The 17201-nt window shown below is 45.3% G+C and overlaps 1 protein-coding gene across 1 annotated transcript; it reads right to left on the reverse strand.

Moving 5' to 3' along the window:
• Nucleotides 1-927: 927 nt before the first annotated feature.
• On the reverse strand, nt 928-1373 carry LOC147098439 (histone H2A type 2-C-like). The gene has a single exon (XM_085970117.1). It carries the CDS (start codon nt 1344-1346, stop codon nt 957-959), a length of 390 nt encoding a protein of 129 aa, XP_085826243.1. The 5' UTR covers nt 1347-1373; the 3' UTR covers nt 928-956.
• Nucleotides 1374-17201: the final 15828 nt, after the last annotated feature.

Consider the following 17201-nt stretch of genomic DNA (forward strand, 5'->3'; position numbering starts at 1 on the left):
CTGGAGGCGGAGTTGAAGCTCAGAGGACGCTGTCTCTGCTCTGCCTGTCACTCTGATTCTGTCTCCTCCCAGCCTCCCCGGGCAGCACCTGACTCACGGCGGTCTGGATGTGTGGACACAATCCGCACTCTCCAAACTATTAGACGTCTTTGTCATCTACTGGCTGAAAGCGAGCAATGATTCAGCAGAAACCATTTTGATTTCGACAGATACCTCAGCACTGTGTTTATGTTCCGCTTAAAACCATTGCCAAGTAGTTTATTGGTCAAGCTGAAAACTCCAAACAACCATTAAAAGCAGATGCCCGCACTCACCCGATTTTAGTGTGAACATTGTGGTTGATCATTGAGTGTGGGATAGACACTTCCTCTGTCACTCTGGTACTATGTGGCAAGGTGAGATTCACTGCTGAATATGGGACAGATACTGTATCTGTCACTCTCTTGCATAGTGTGTTCGTGCGGGATTGACAAATGTGCATATGATAGACAACGCATCTGTCACTCTCTGCATTGTCAATGGCAAATTGGCTGTTGAAAAACGACAGATACTGTATCTGACACTGTCTAGTACAATGTGACTTTTTAAATTGTCTGGTGAGGCTAAACTAGATACTTTATCTGTCACTCTCTGGTACTGTCTCATTGTGGGATTGACAGGTGAGTATAGGAAATGCACTACCACTCACTCACAAGTGAGGGAATATTCGTTCATACAGGATACCAATTGTATGTTACTCTGTATCTGTGTGGCAGCGTTTGATTGTCAGGTGAGTGGGGGGTAGATAACTTAATGGGCGAATCTGTGAATTTCAAAGCAGAATTAAAGATTTAACATGTTAATTTAGATCTGAGGTAATTGTGACCCATAGAACAGAACAGTAACCAGCCCTTTCAAAGATAATGTGGGTGGCTCTGAAAAGAGCCTTTGGGTTATTAGATTGAATCTTGTGCGCTTTACTTGCTCTTGGAGCTGGCGGTGCTGGTTTTCTTGGGCAGCAGCACCGCCTGGATATTAGGCAGCACCCCGCCCTGAGCGATGGTCACCTTTCCCAACAACTTGTTGAGCTCCTCGTCGTTGCGGATGGCCAGCTGCAGGTGTCTGGGGATGATGCGGGTCTTCTTGTTGTCGCGGGCCGCGTTGCCGGCCAGCTCCAGGATTTCAGCGGTCAGATACTCGAGCACAGCAGCCATGTACACCGGGGCTCCGGCACCCACACGCTGAGCGTAGTTGCCCTTTCGCAGGTGCCTGTGAACACGGCCCACAGGGAACTGCAGTCCGGCCCGGGATGAGCGAGACTTGGCTTTGGCCCGAGTTTTACCGCTGGTTTTTCCTCTTCCAGACATTTCCACAATCAATACGGTAATAGAAAGAATGAAAATCTCCTCCCACATCTGCCCTTCTTATACCTTCTGGAGGAATGCAGATAGCGAACTTCTGATTGGTCGCTCTGTGATGAATTTCATTGGTGCTTTGCGGTGACCAATCATAGTCTGCTTTTCCCGCCAATGAAAAGTGAGTGGAAATAACTGTTCTCAACAGTCAGACCGCCAACGATTTTTTAATTTCAAAAAGCCCGCCAATATTTTCCTAACGAGCGAATTAAGTTAATAAATTCACCATTAGCCAAATAATTCCGAAAATTTTTTTTCTTCCTTTTGTCTTATTCCATCTCTCCCTTGCAAATTCCAGGCTGCTACAATCAGGATTAATTCCGCGTTCAATTTGAAACTGCAACGGGCGGGAATCAATTTCCATTGACTTTGAAACGGGACACATTCCAGCTCAATCTTTGTAAAAGCGAGGTTTCACAGATTATCGATCGATCATTTGCACAGGCACTGCGGCGGGAGTGAAACCAGATCTGGGAGTCCTGCTGTAAGAAGGGAAGAGGGACAGAGGGTTTAAACTGTCCCCCGTTCTGGTCTCTAAGAAACCCCATTCTGGGTTTTTGCAATGCAGTAATTCTCGGGTTAATACAAGGATTGACCACAAATGGCATTGAAAAAAATGAAAATGTGTTTGCAGAGATTGAGGTGACTGAAATCCGAGTCTCATCTCGAAAACAAGCCTTTAATTCGTCGGAAGACGCTGCAAGTGAACGGGTCTAAGATCAAAGGGAAAGAGCGATCAGGGACCGTGTTTGTAGTTCTTATCAGCCGAGCACATAGGAAACGGCCTCCGCTGGCCGAGCTGGGGGAGCGGTGCTCGCAGGGGCCCTTCCCGTCCGTTTCAAAAGTCTGGGGGAGGGGAGGCGTAGCTTGAATTGTAGCGCATGCTCAGACTTCTTTCTTATAACACTTAAATCAGCAAAAATCTGATTGTTTCACAAATCGCTTTTATCATTCATTAAATGGGCCACATGGAGACGCTGTTAATTATCATCCGAATTACTGATAAACCGAGTGTGTGACCCGGACACTGGAGTGGGAGTTCCTGAACAGGTTCACACATTCCGTCAGTTGAGATTTTATTTTCACCCACAGGGTGGTGGGGGTCTGGAACTGTTTTGCCTGAAAGGGTGGGAGAGGCAGAAACCCTCATCGCATTTTAAAAAGTACTTGGATATGACCATAAGTGCCGTAAACTGCAAGGCTACGGACCAAGAGCTGTAAAGTGGGATTTGGCTGGATAGATTGTTTATGGCCGACACAGACACGATGGGCCGAATGGCCTCCTTCTGTGCCGTAACTTTCTATACTATACATCGTAGAGACAGAGAGCTAGAGTAGACACACTCACATACCAAACCCTAAGAAATACGCAATATCTGTCACATCCCAGAAAGTGACAGATAACGAGTAAAATCAACACCCACATAAATCCCAGGCCAGAAACTGACAGGTGCAGAAGTGCCGCCACCGACAAGTCTACGGCCGGCAGAGACGAATCGCCTCCTTCTGTGCCGTAAATATCTACGATTCTATGAGTAAAGGGCATTAGGCCCATCGAGCTTATATGCTGATTTAAATCACCTCCACAGCTAAATTTGATTTGTTACATAGATCTACAGCGATCACAATGTAAATCCACAATCTATCTCCGCTCCCAGGTCACTCCTCTGTGAGGTGGTGGGTGGCTCTTAAAAGAGCCTTTGTGTTGTGTTTGGTGTAAAGTGTCGAGATGTTCAGCCGCCGAATCCATAGAGAGTGCGGCCCTGCCGTTTCAGAGCGTAAACCACATCCATTGCCGTGACCGTCTTGCGCTTGGCGTGCTCAGTGTAGGTGACAGCATCCCTGATCACATTCTCCAGGAAAACCTTCAGCACCCCGCGGGTCTCCTCATAGATCAGACCCGAGATCCGCTTGACACCGCCACGACGAGCCAGGCGGCGGATAGCTGGTTTGGTGATGCCCTGGATGTTGTCACGGAGCACTTTACGGTGGCGCTTGGCTCCGCCTTTGCCTAGTCCTTTGCCTCCTTTACCTCGCCCAGTCATGATGATTCTTCACTCGCTGAAATCTTCACTTAATGAAAATTATTACCGTACAACTTTATTTATGCAGCCTGAGCGGACCTGGCTGAGAAAGGCAGACTGTACGTGAGGCGGAAGGGCGGGGTGAAAGAGAGAGAGGAGAGAGCGGGAAGAAAGAAGACAGATTCAGAGTGAGAGAGAGAAAGGACTCTGAGCTTCCAGCAACCTCTCCACGTTGACGTTACAATCCCCTGTAAAATCTTCACAAAAACTAAATACACTTTCAGAGAAATCCTGATAATCAAGGATTTCTAGAAAAGCAATAAACGGAATATATAATTAAAAATCAATTAAGTGGGCACGCTGCACTTCAAATCGATTACTGAATCATAGAATCGTTACATCACAGTAGGAGGCAATTCGGCCCATCGAGCCCGTGCCGGCTCTCTGCAAGAACACTTCAGCTAATCCCACTCCCCCGCACCCCTGCATTTTTTTCCCTACCGGTACTTATCCAATTCGCTGTTGAACGCTACGATTGAGTCTGCCTCCACCTCCCTCTCAGTCAGTTCATGCCAGACCCTGACCACTCGCTTTCCATAAAAGCAGTAGGCGGACAATATAATTTAAATTCATTAAAGGAGGCACTCTGCACTTCAGATCTATTACAAAATCATTACAGCACATTGACGGCCATTCGGCCTTCCTCAAATCCGTGTCTCATTCCAAAAGCAAGCTTTTAATTCTTCGGCACGTTCTGGAAAGAGTTATACAGTCTGAGTGCAAAGGGAAATAGCGACCACGGATCGTGTTTGTAGTTTGTTGGACAGGGAATTCAACAGAGACGCTAAGGTCGATCCGGTCAGTGAAACGGTTTATGAGAATACAAAATTCAATCTAAAGCTGAAAATTCAAACGTTGTCAAACACACTTGTTCAGGAAGTAATTACAGTAAATTGTGTCTAAATGGAGATGCGTTTGTGTAGCTCTTTCAGAGAGATTATGGGTGGCTCTTAAAAGAGCCGTTGTGTTTTGGGTTTGTTCTTTCAGGACAGCGTGCAATTTTACTTGGAGCTGGTGTATTTGGTCACCGCCTTTGTCCCTTCCGACATGGCGTGCTTGGCCAGCTCCCCGGGCAGCAGCAGGCGCACCGCGGTCTGGATCTCCCGGGAGCTGATGGTGTGCCGCTTGTTGTAATGGGCCAGGCGGGAAACCTCACCCGCGATGCGCTCGAAAATATCGTTCACAAACGAGTTCATGATGCCCATGGCCTTGGAGGAGATACCGGTGTCGGGGTGAACCTGCTTCATCACTTTGTAGATGTAGATGTAGTAACTCTCCTTAATAACAACAGAAGATGCTGGAAAAACTCAGGTCAGGCAACATCCGTGGAGAGAAATTTGAGTTGACGTTTCGGGTTTGACCCTTCTTCCTTCCTCGACCTTCTGCGCTTCTTGCCACCCTTCGCTGCCGGTTTAGTGAAGGTTTTCTTGGCGCCCTTCTTGGCCATTGTTTTCTTTCATCAACCATTCCCAAACTCGATTTCAAACACAAAATAACATAATCCCACTCCGGGCCCGGCTTAAATAGGCTGCCCCCACCGCCCTATGCTAATGAGGGATGGGTGAAGGACATGGTTGTGATTGGCTGCTGAAGAGTGATGTTTGTTTTCCATTTGTCCGATCGCAGCCCTGCCTTCGATCTAGTTCCTTTTCTCTCCAGTTTTGAAGAAGGGTCAAACCCGAAACGTCAACTCAAATTTCTCTCCACGGATGTTGCCTGACTTGCTGAGTTTTTCCAGCATTTTCTGTTGTTATTTCGGATTTCCAACATCTGCAGTATTTTGCTATCGTACTTTTGTTTTCCATTGTTCTGCATCTCTCTGATTGGCTGCTTTATGTATCCAATCAGATTGAATCTCTGTCACAAGCACGCCCCCTGCAGTCAGAAAGGTCATTGCAAGCGCAGAGGAATCATCATCTTCCCATTCTTCATTTCCCAGATCATTAAAGAGGCCCCAAGCACTTCTGCTGCACGGGTCTGCAATTTAAATGTCCAACCTGTGCTCTATATTCAAGCCTTGCGGGGTGGTCTGCGCCACTTTAGTTCAGTAATGCCAGTCCCTAGTACTGTGTGTGTGTGTGTGTGAATAGTTCTGTCTCAGTCTCTGGTTATTTATGTACCTGTTGGAATCATTCTCAATCTCAGTCTCTGTTACATGTGTCAGTGTGGGATTCCATCTGTATCCGTCAGACTCTGGTACCGTGTGTCAGTGTTGGGATTCATTCGGAATCTTTCATTCTCTGGTAGTGTACGTGTGTGTGATATTAATTCAGTATCTGTCTGTCACTGGGATGTGTGAGTCTGAGATTCATTCTGTAACTGTTAGTCTCTGGTACTGTATGTTAGTGTCAGATTAGTTCTGAATCAGTCCGCCTCTCGCACTATATTTCAGCAAAGGATTCTGCATGAATATGCTACACACTCGGTTTATGAAAGTGGAATTCGTACTGCACCAATCAGTCTCTGGTACTTGATGTTAGTTTGAGATTCTTTCCATCTCTGCTAGTATCTGGTACTGTATGTGAGTGTGGGACTGAATCTATCTGTAAATCAACTATACTGCATGTGACTGTGTACTCATTCTGTATCTGCCAAGCCCTCTGATTCTCTGTGTTACTATAAGATTCATTCTCTGTCTATCAGTCTCTGTTCTGTATGTGCGTGTTAGAGTAATTATATATCACTGGGACGGTGTGCGAGTATGAAATTCATTCTGCATCTGTCAGTCTCTGGTGCTGATTGTGAGTGTCGGAGTTATTCTGTATCTGTCAGTCTCTGGTGCTGTACATTAGTTTTGAATTAGCTCTGAATCAGTCTGTCTCTCGTACTGTATTTCAGCAAAGGTTTCTGCATGAATATGCTACTCACTCGGTTTATGAAAGTAGGATTTGTACTGCATCTATCAGTCTCTGGTACTTGATGTTAGTTTGAGATTCTTTCCATCTCTGCTAGTATCTGGTACTGTATGTGAGTGTGGGAATGAACCTCTCTGCAAATTAATTGTACTGCCTGTGATTGTGTACTCATTCTGTATCTGCCAGGCCCTCTGATGCTCTGTGTTACTGTGAGACTCCATCTCTGTCTGTCAGTCTCTGCTCTATATGTCAATGTTAGTGTAGTTATATATCTGTCAATCTCTGGTACTGTATGTGAGAGTGCGATTCATTCTGCACCAATCATTATTTAATTTGGGGTTAACTTTGTCTCTTTCATTTGCTGGTACTGTGTACGAGTGTGTATTAATCCTGGGTCTGTCACCGTCTGATACGCTGTGTCAGTGTGAGATTAATTCTCTTTCTCTGACAATCTCTAATAATGTATGTGAGACTGAGATTTATTCTATATCTGTTAGTTCCTGCTATGGCATGTGAGTTTAGGATTTATTCTGTACCTTTCAGTCTCTGATACTGTATGTGTGAGTTAGATTAATGTTGTCTCTGTCACTATTTGGTACTGTTTCAGAGTGTGAGATTCATTCTGTGTATCTGTCATCTCTGATACTGCATGTGTCAGTTTAATTCTGTCTCTCACTATCTTGTAATGTAAGTGAGTGTGAGATTAATTCTGTGTATCTGACCATCTCTGATACAGTATGTGAGCATGAGATTTATCTGTACCTGTCAGTCTCTGATAATCTGTGTCAGTGTGGATTGATTCTGAATTAGTCAGTGTCAAATACTCTATGTGACAGTGAGGTACATTCTGTGTCTGTCAGTCTCTGGTATTATGTTTGAGAGTGAGATTCATTCTGTATCATTCAGTCTTTAATACTCTGTATCAGATTGGGATTCATTTTGTCCCTATCATTTTCTGGTACTGTATATGAGTGTGGGATTCATTATGTGCCTGTCTGTCTCTGATTCTCTGAGTTAGTGTGTGATTCATTTTCTCTTTGTCAGTCTATGATTCTGTATGTGAGAGTTAGATTAATTCAGTATCTGTCAGTCTCTGGTGTTGTATGAAAGTGTGGGATTCATTCTGTATATGTCAGTCCCTGATACTGCGTGCGAGAGTTAAATAAATTCTGTATCTGTCAGTCTCTGGTACTGTGTGTGAGTGTGGGAGTCATACTGCTGGGCTCAGCACTAGGTCCCTTGCTTTTTGTGGTATATATCAACGATCCTGTCTTGAATATAGGGGGTATGATTAAGAAGTATGCAGTTGATACTAAAATCGGCTGTGTGGTTGATACTGAAGAAGGAAGCTGTAGACTGCAGGAAGACATCAATAAATTGGTCAGGTGGGCAGAACCGTGGCAAATGGAATTCAATCCGGAGAAGTGTGAGGTAATGCATTTGGGGAGGGGTAAAAAGGAAAGGGAATACACATTAAATGGTAGGACACTGAGCAGTGTAGAGAAACAAAGGGACCTTGGAATGCATGTCTGCAGATCCCTGAAGGTAGCAGGCCAAGTATATAAGGTGGTTAAGAAGGCATAAGAAATGGTTGCCTTTATTAGCCGTGGCATAGAACACAAGAGCAGGGGGGTTATGCTTCAACTGTATAAAACACTAGTTAGGCCTCAGCTAGAGTACTGCGTGCAATTCTGGTCACCACATTACAGGAAAGATGTGATTGCACTAGAGAGGGTGCAGAGCAGATGTACAAGGATCTTGCCAGGAGTAGAGAATCTTAGCTGTGTGGATAGACTGGATAGGCTTGGTCTGTTTTCCTTGGAACAGAGGACGTTGAGGGGAGTCCTTATTGAGGTGTGTAAAATTATGAGGTACATAGATAAAGTGGGTAGAAAGGACCTATTTCCCTTAGCAGTGGGGTCAAAAACCAGGCGCACAGATTTCAAGTATTTAGGGGAAGGTTTAGACGGGATTTGAGGGGAAATTTCTTCACCCAGAGGGTTATTGTGGTCTGGAACTCACTGCCTGAAAGGGTGGTAGAGGCAGGAACCCTAACCACATTTAAAAAGTACTTGGATGTGCAATTGGGATACTCTAACCTGCAGGGCTACGGACCAAAAGCTGGGAAGTGGGATTAGGCGGGATAGCTCTTTGTTGGCCAGCGCGGACACAATGGGCCAAAATGGCCTCCTTCCGTGCTGTAAATTTCTATGATTCTATGTATGTGTCATTCTCTGATACTGTATGTATGAGTGGGATTTATGTTATATATGTTAGTCTCTTGTGGTCTGTCTTGGAATTAGATTAATTCTGTGTCTTTCAGTCTCTAGTACTTTGTGTGAGAGTGAGAATAATTCTGTATATGTGTCTCTGAAACTCTTGTCATTGTGTGATTGATTCTGTATTTGTCAGTGTCTGGTACTGTATGTGACAGTGAGGCGCATTCTCTGTTAGCCTCTGGATTTTGTGTGAGAGTGAGATTCATTCTGTAGCAATCAGTCTTTAATAATCGGTGTCAGTGAGGGATTCATTGTGTCTCTATCACTTTCTGGTTCTGCATGTGTGTGTGGGATTCATTCTGATTCTGTCATCCTCCGATACTTTGTGTCAGTGTTTGAAACAACCTATACCTGTCAGTCCCTGGTACGTAAATGTGGGTTTTACCCTGTGCCTGTCAGTTTCTACTTTGTGAATTTTAGATTTTACTCTACAAGTCAGTCTCTGACATGTGAGTGTGGGTTTTATTCTGCATCTTTCAATTTCCGTTCTGTGAGAATGTATTTTACTCTGTTTCTGTCAGTCTTTGGTTTGTGAATGTGGGTTTTAGTCTGTCTGTCTGTCTATGATATTTGAATGCATTTTTTATTCTCTATCTATCAGTGTCTGAAATGTTATTCTGGGTTTTCTGCTATAACTGGCTGTTTCTGATTTGTGATTGTGAGTTTTACTGCATCAATCAGTCTCTGGTTTGTGAATGTGGGTTCAAATCTATACCCATCGATATCTGGTATGCTAGTACTGGTTTTATTCAGTACCAGTCAGTTTCTGATACATGAGTGTGGGTTTTCCTTTCTACCTGTCAATTTCCACCCTGGAAGAAAGGGTTCACTCTGAATCTGAAAGTCTCTGGTATGTGAGTGTGAGTTTCACTCTGTATCTGACAGTCTCTGGTATGTGAGTGTGAGTTTCCCCCTGTACCTGTCACTCTCTGGGATGTGAGTGTGAGTTTCACTCTGTATCTGTCAGTCTCTTTTAAATGTGCATTGAATTTAGCTAAAGCTGTCAACCTGGTATATGAATGTGGGATTTCTCCTAGCAATATCCGTCTCTAGGATGTGTGTGTGGATTATCCTCTAACTCGGTTTCCAGTATATTGATGTACTGTTTTGTCTGTCAGTTTCTGGTGTGATTCTGTAATTTACTATGTAGCTGTCTGTCTCTGCTTTGAGAATGTCTGCTTTATTATGTTGCTGTCAGTTTTTGCTACTGTTTGTGAGTGTGGGATTGATTCTGTATCTGTTAGACTGGTAATATATGTGAGTTTGAGAATTATTATGTAATTGACAGTCTATTGTACTGTACTATTCTTGCTCTGTGTGTATGTTGGATTGCATTCATTCTACACCTGTGTAAGCTAATGCTAGTTTGTGATCATAAGTGGCTGTCTCAGGATTTGGTTCAGTCCATTATCTCCGATTCTCTGGTCTTGTATGGTAGTTGTTGGGTTTGATAGTCCAAGTACTGCCAGCAGCGAGCATTGACTCCATATCAGTGTCTATCTGTTCGTGTGTGTGAGTAAGGTAGTGAAAATGGATCTGCCAATCATTGCAATGTGTTTGGGCTTTGAAATAACATCTTATTCTGCTGCTGCAAGTGACATAGAAACACAGAAGATAGGAGCAGGATTAGGCCATTCAGCCCCTCGAGCCTGCTCCGCCATTCAATGTGATCATGGCTGATCATCCAAATTCAGTACCCTGTCCCTGCTTTCTCCCCATATCCCTTGATCCCCTTAGCCTTAAGAAATATATCTAACTCCTTCTTGAATATATTTAATGAATTTGCCTCAACTGTCTTCTGTGGTAGTGAATTCCACAGGTTCACCACTCTCTGGGTGAAGAAGTTCCTCCTCAACTCAGTCCTAAATGGCTTACCCCTGGTTCTGGACGCCCCTGCCATCGGGAACATCCTTCCTGCATCTATTCTGTCTAGTCCTGTTAGAATTTTATAAGTTTCAATGAGATCCCCTCTCATTCATCTAAATTCTAGCGAATATAAGCCTAATCGACCCAATCTCTCCTCATACGTCATTCCTGCCAACCCAGGTATCAGTCTGGTGAATCTTCACTGCACTCCCTCCATGGCAAGAACATCCTTCCTCAGATAAGGCCATCCTTCCTCAGATAAGGACAACATTCCTTAGGTAACGACTGTGAGATTCATAATATAACTCTGGAAATTCGGATCAAAGTGGGACTGTTCCTGCTGCCTGTGATAATAGGACTGAGGCCAGTTCTGTGTCTCTGCGCTCTGTGAGTGATAATGTACTTACTCTGTGTGAGAAGGAGCTGCCTGCACTGTTCCTTGCAGTGGAGGAAAGATCCTATTCATGCGGGCGCATTGAAGTATTTTGCTATGAGAATAATAATACGAGATTAATATTAGTTATAAGATAACGACAGGTTCCAGGAGAATATAAAAATAGAGTTATAATTAATGTGTTTGTTTGCAATAAGGTAAATTATCTGGCGAGGGGAAACCGCGATACAAACAGTGCCATTGTCTGCCCTCACTGCAGCACAACGGCACTCAGATTCTCCACACCAGGTGTGTAGGACGGTTCTACAGTAAGTTATCAGCATCCAGACACAACCCAAACCCAGCACTGGACCAGGAATTGGACCACCCCATTGCACAGTCCAGGGTTTCATTCCCCATTCCAATGGGGCTACCTATAAAATTCAGAATGGCTTCCTGGAATATAACCACAGGTACCTGGGCTGTACAAAGAATTGTTTTCAGTCTATTGAAACCGAGTTGAGGGCCTGTGCAGTTAACAGAATCTCTCAGTGCCCGGATCCTGATGTATCTGAGAGAGCTGCAATGTATCTCTCGATCACCAGCAGCACTGTTCTGGAGAACTCAAAGCATCGAAAGTAATAACCGATTTTTGAAATGTGATCTTTCTCCTGCTGCCTGCAATAGATGCACTTTGTGAAACTGCTCACATCCTCACTGTCAGGCTGTGTTTCCACTGTTCACTGTCCTAGAACAACAGACACGGTGAGATTGGAACTGAATCAGGAATATTCACTGCTTATTTGAGGAAAGAAAGCAGCAATGATTTGAATGAGCGAGGTGATTTGCTTTCTATGTTACCTTACTCTGTGCACACACAGCCCGAGAATGGCCTCTCCCTTCCCCCACTCACTCCATGTTCCGGAACTGCTTCATGCTGCACTCTGCCTCCTTCAAAGAGCCAACGACGGCCGCTCCACTTACCCCGACTCAAAGCCCATCTGCGGACACAGTCCCAATGCGATGTGCTGCTGTGAGGAGGCTGCTGTTTGCTCCCTTACTCGGGCCCGTGATATCTCCGCTCCCTGATGTGTTCAGCGATTATCAGCCGAGCACAGAGGAAACGGCCCCCGCTGGCAGAGCTGGGGGAGGGGAGCTCGCATGGGCCTTTCCTGTCGGTTTAAACACTGTGCGGGGAGAGGGGGAGGAGCAGGCAAGTGTTTCAATGCTGAAGCCTGAAAGCTGGGGGCGGAGCTGAAGCTCAGAGGACGTTGTCTCTGCTCTGCCTGTCACTCTGATCCTGTCTCCTCACAGCCTCTCTCACACTCTGCTTTTCCGGGTTGGCTTCATAAATACATCAGGACGGCGAGAGTTTATCATTCAGTTTATAATCCTGTGAGGAATCGTCATGTCTGGAACAGGTAAAGGAGGCAAAGGACTGGGAAAAGGCGGAGCCAAGCGCCACCGTAAAGTGCTTCGTGACAACATCCAGGGCACAAAACAAAGGCTCCTCTTAGAACCCCACACCGCCTCACAGAGAGAGCAGCGCCCCAGGACCGGGAGCGGGGATATATTGGGGTGAGGAGTAGCTTCAGAATTATAAGGATTATGGGGTTACAAGTGACTCTTTGGGCCGGACCCTGTATTCTCCCCTCACAGTGAAAAGCTCTTTTAGTCTTCCTGGGTGTCCATGCGCTCAGTGTTCTGTTTCCATTCAGCTTTTATATATCAGACAGATGGTGTGACGGGGAACCAGAGCTTTCCACCTCACAATAGGTTAAACCGAGCTGCTGTGACAAGAGGCCAACTTGTGAGATTATTCTCCTTCTGAAGTTTGCTTCCTGCACAGATACTGTCGGGGATTGTGGAATTCAAGGGTTTAAGTGAAGTCATTGGATGGACTGTAATGTCTCCAGTTCTAACTCTCGGAGCCCGCTGCAACCTGAGGCTACTTCGGATTGGTCGCTTGATTGGAATCTCATTACCTTAACAAAACTAACTATTGGCCTCAATGGAAGAATTTATAAATTAATCTTGAAACAATCCGCTAAATTCAAAAAAATAAATACTTTTTTTTATAATTAATAAATTCGACAGAGACAGATTTTAAAATGCGGCAGTTTCCCTATTTGTCTGATAATGTCATCACCAGATTGATAGGACGTTAGCCGGAATGAATAAACTGACAATCAGTGTATTAAACAGGCGGCTCCTTCAGAGAGGATGTGGGTAGCTCTTAAACGAGCCGTTGTGGGTTTTTTTGTCAGTAAATTGTGGAGTTTTACTTGGAGCTGGCGTTCTTGGCCACCCCGGGCTTTGCCAGCTCCCCGGACAGCACCAGACTCACGGCGGTCTGGATGTGTGGACACAATCCGCACTCTCCAAACTATTAGAGGTTGGTGCCATCTCCTGGCCGACAGCGAGTGCTGCAACAAGAGACAATGATTCAGCAGAAACCATTTTGATTTCGACAGACACCTCAGTACCCTGTTTATGTTCCGCTTAAAACCATTGCCAAGTAGTTTATTGGTCCAGCTGAAAACTCCAAACAACCATTAAATGCTGGAAAAGCTCAGCAGGCCAGGCAGCATCCGTGCAAACATAGAAGATAGGAGCAGGATTAGGCCATTCGGCCCTTCGAGCCTGCTCCGCCATTCAACGAGATCATGGCTGATCATCCAAATTCAGTACCCTGTCCCTGCCTTCTCCCCATATCCCTTGATCCCTTTAGCATCAAGAAATATATCCAACTCTTTCTTGAATATATTTAATGAACTGGCCTCCACTGCCCTCTGTGGTAGAGAATTCCACAGGTTCACCACTCTCTGGGTGAAGAAATTCCTCCTCATTTCAGTCCTAAATGGCTTACCCCTTATCCTTAGACTATGACCCCTGGTTCTGGACTCCCCGGCCATCAGAAACATCCTTTCTGCATCTAGTCTGTCCAGACCTGACAGAATTTTATAGGTTTCGATGAGATCCCCTCTCAATCTTCTAAACTCCAGTGAGTATAAGCCCAATTGACACAATCTCTCCTCGTACGTCATTCCTGCCATCCCAGGTATCAGCCTGGTGAATCTTCACTGCACTCCCTCCATGGCAAGAACGTCCTTCCTCAGGTAAGGTGACCAAAACTGCACACAATACTCAAGGTGCGGTCTCACCAAGGCCCTGTACAACTGCAGCAAGACATCCTTGTTCTTGTACTCGAACCCTCTTGCTACGAAGGCCAACATACCATTTGCCTTCTTAACCGCCTGCTGCACCTGCATGCTTACCTTCAGCGACTGGTGCACAAGAACACCCAGGTCTCTTTGCACTTCCCCTTCTCCCAATCTATTGCCATTCAAATAATAATCTGCCTTCCTGATTTTGCCACCAAAGTGGATAACCTCACATTATAGTGCATTTGCCATGTTTCTGCCCAATCACCCAACCTGTCCAAATCGTACTGGAGTTTCATGACATCCTCCTCACAGCATACCCTCCCACCCAGCTTTGTGTCGTCTGCAAATTTGGAGATATTACATCCAATTCCCTCGAGAGAAATTAGAGTCAACGTTTCGGGTCAAAACCCTTTATCAAGACTAAAGAGGTACAGGGAATTAAATAGATTAAGATGCCGGGCTGGGAGACAACAAAAGAGAAGAGACATTAAGAGGTATTCAAAACGAGATGAGATGGTGATAGGACTAGTGGAGACAAAAGACAGCTCTAGATTAGGTGTGAAATGCGCTGGCAGAATGGGAGACAGCTGCCATCCGCAGTATTTTGCTATCGAACCATTAAATGCAGATGGACGCGCTCACCCGATTCTAGTGTGAACAGTGTGGTTGATCATTGAGTGTGGGATAGACACTTCCTCTGTCAATCTGGTACTATGTGCCAATGTGGGATTCACTGCTGAATATGGGATAGATACTGTACCTGTCATTCTCTGGTACTGTGCGTCAGTGTGGGATTGACAAAAGTGCCTATGATAGACAACGCCTCTCTCACCCTCTGTATTGTCAGTGGCAGATTGGCTGTTGAAAAACGATACTGTATCTGACACTATCTAGTAGTGTGACATTTTTAAATTGTCTGCTGAGGCTACACTAGATACTTTATCTGTCACTTTCTGGTACTGTCAGTATGGGATTGACAGGTGAGTATAGGAAAAGCACTACCACTCACTCACTGGTACTGCATGTGAGTGAGGGAGTATTCGTTCATACAGGATAGCAATTGTATCTGTCACTATGTGGAAGCACTTGATTGTCAGGTGAGTGTTGGATAGATAACTTAATGGGCAAAACTGTGGCAAATGAATTTCAAAGTAGATTTTAAGATTTAACATGTTAAATCAGTCTGGTATAATTGTGACCCATAGAACAGAACAGTAACCAACCCTTTCAAAGATAATGTGGGTGGCTCTGAAAAGAGCCTTTGGGTTATTAGATTGAATCTTGTGCGCTTTACTTGCTCTTGGAGCTGGCAGTGCTGGTTTTCTTGGGCAGCAGCACCGCCTGGATATTAGGCAGCACCCCGCCCTGAGCGATGGTCACCTTTCCCAGCAACTTGTTGAGCTCCTCGTCGTTGCGGATGGCCAGCTGCAGGTGTCTGGGGATGATGCGGGTCTTCTTGTTGTCCCGGGCCGCGTTGCCGGCCAGCTCCAGAATTTCAGCGGTCAGATACTCGAGCACAGCAGCCATGTAGACCGGGGCTCCGGCACCCACACGCTGAGCGTAGTTGCCCTTTCGCAGGTGCCTGTGAACACGGCCCACAGGAAACTGCAGTCCGGCCCGGGATGAGCGAGACTTGGCTTTGGCCCTAGCTTTACCGCTGGTTTTTCCTCTTCCAGACATTTCCACAATGAACACAGTCAGAGAAAGAATGAAAACCTCCTCCCACATCTGCCCATCTTATACCTTCTGGAGGAATGCAGACAGCGTACTAGTGATTGGTCGCTCTGTGGTGAATTTCATTGGTGTTTTCCGGTGACCAATCACAGTCTGTTTTTCCCACCAATGAAAAGAGGTCGGAAATAACTGCCTCAACAGTCAGACCGCCAACGATTTTTTAAATCTCAAAAGCCCCGCCAATAATTTTTAAATTGAGGATTATGTTAATAAATTCACCATTAGCCAAAGATTTCCAAGCACGTTTTATTCCCGTTTGTCTTATTCCATATTTCCCTTGCACATTCCGGGCTGTGACAATCAGCCTGTTCAATTTCAGAATGTAACTGGCGGGAATCAATCCCCACTGGTTCTGTAAGCGGACAGATTCCAGCTCAATCTTTGTAAAAGTGAGGTTTCAATAATTGTCGATGGATCCTTTGCACAGGCGGGAGTGAAAACAAAACCGGGAGCCCTGTGAAAAGAGAAGAGGGACAGTGTTCAGTCTGCCCCCTGTTCCGGTCTCTGTTAGAACTCCCATTCTGGGCTGTTACACTGCAAGAAGTCTCGGGTTAATAAACCCCCAACAGTTATTTTTAAAACCGGAAAATGCCTTGAGAGAGAACGATGTGACTGGAATCTGAGTCTTACCCGTAGAACAAGCTCTTAATTCGTCGGCAGGCGCTGTAAATGAACGGGTCTGAGAACAAAGGGAAACAAAGAAACATAGAAGATAGGAGCAGGGGGTAGGCCATTCGGCCCCTCGAGCCTGTTCTGCCATTTAATGAGATCATGGCTGATCATCCAAATTCAGTACCCTGTCCCTGCTTTCTCCCCATATCCCTTGATCCCTTTAACCTTAAGAAATATATCTAACTCCTTCTTGATTATATTAAATGAATTGGCCTCAACTGCCTCCTGTGGTAGAGAATTCCACAGGTTCACCACTCTCTGGGTGAAGAAATTCCTCCTCATCTCAGTCCTAAATGGCTTACCCCTTATCCTTAGATTGTGACCCCTGGTTCTAGACTCCCCCACCATCAGGAACATCCTTCCTGCATCTAGTCTGTCTAGTCCTGTTAGAATTTTATAAGTTCCAATGAGATGCCCTCTCATTCTTCTAAACTCTAGCGAGTATAAACCTAATCGACCCAATCTCTCTTTATAAGTCATTCCTGCCATCCCAGGTATCAATCTGCTGAATCTCCACTGCACTCTCTCCATGGCAAGAACATCCTTCCTCAGATAAGGCGACCAAAACTGCACACAATACTCAAGGTGTGGTCTCACCAAGGCTCCGTACAACTGCAGCAAGACATCCTTGCTCATGTACTCGAATCTTCTCGCTATGGGGCGGGGCCAGGGAGGAGCATTAGTGGTTCCCCCTAGTGGAACATTCCAGACATTACAAGTGCAAGTACAAATATCAGAACACAGTTATTTCATCACACTCCTCTACACGAATCCTCT

Source organism: Somniosus microcephalus, chromosome 29 (genome assembly GCF_052327205.1).
Source record: "Somniosus microcephalus isolate GS21.2 chromosome 29, FLI_Smic_1.0, whole genome shotgun sequence".
In the NCBI taxonomy this organism is placed as follows: Eukaryota; Metazoa; Chordata; class Chondrichthyes; order Squaliformes; family Somniosidae; genus Somniosus; species Somniosus microcephalus.

Excerpts from the sequence above, each read along its gene's own strand:
- LOC147098439 (XM_085970117.1), bottom strand. The coding sequence starts at position 1,346 with ATGTCTGGAAGAGGAAAAACCAGCGGTAAAACTCGGGCCAAAGCCAAG.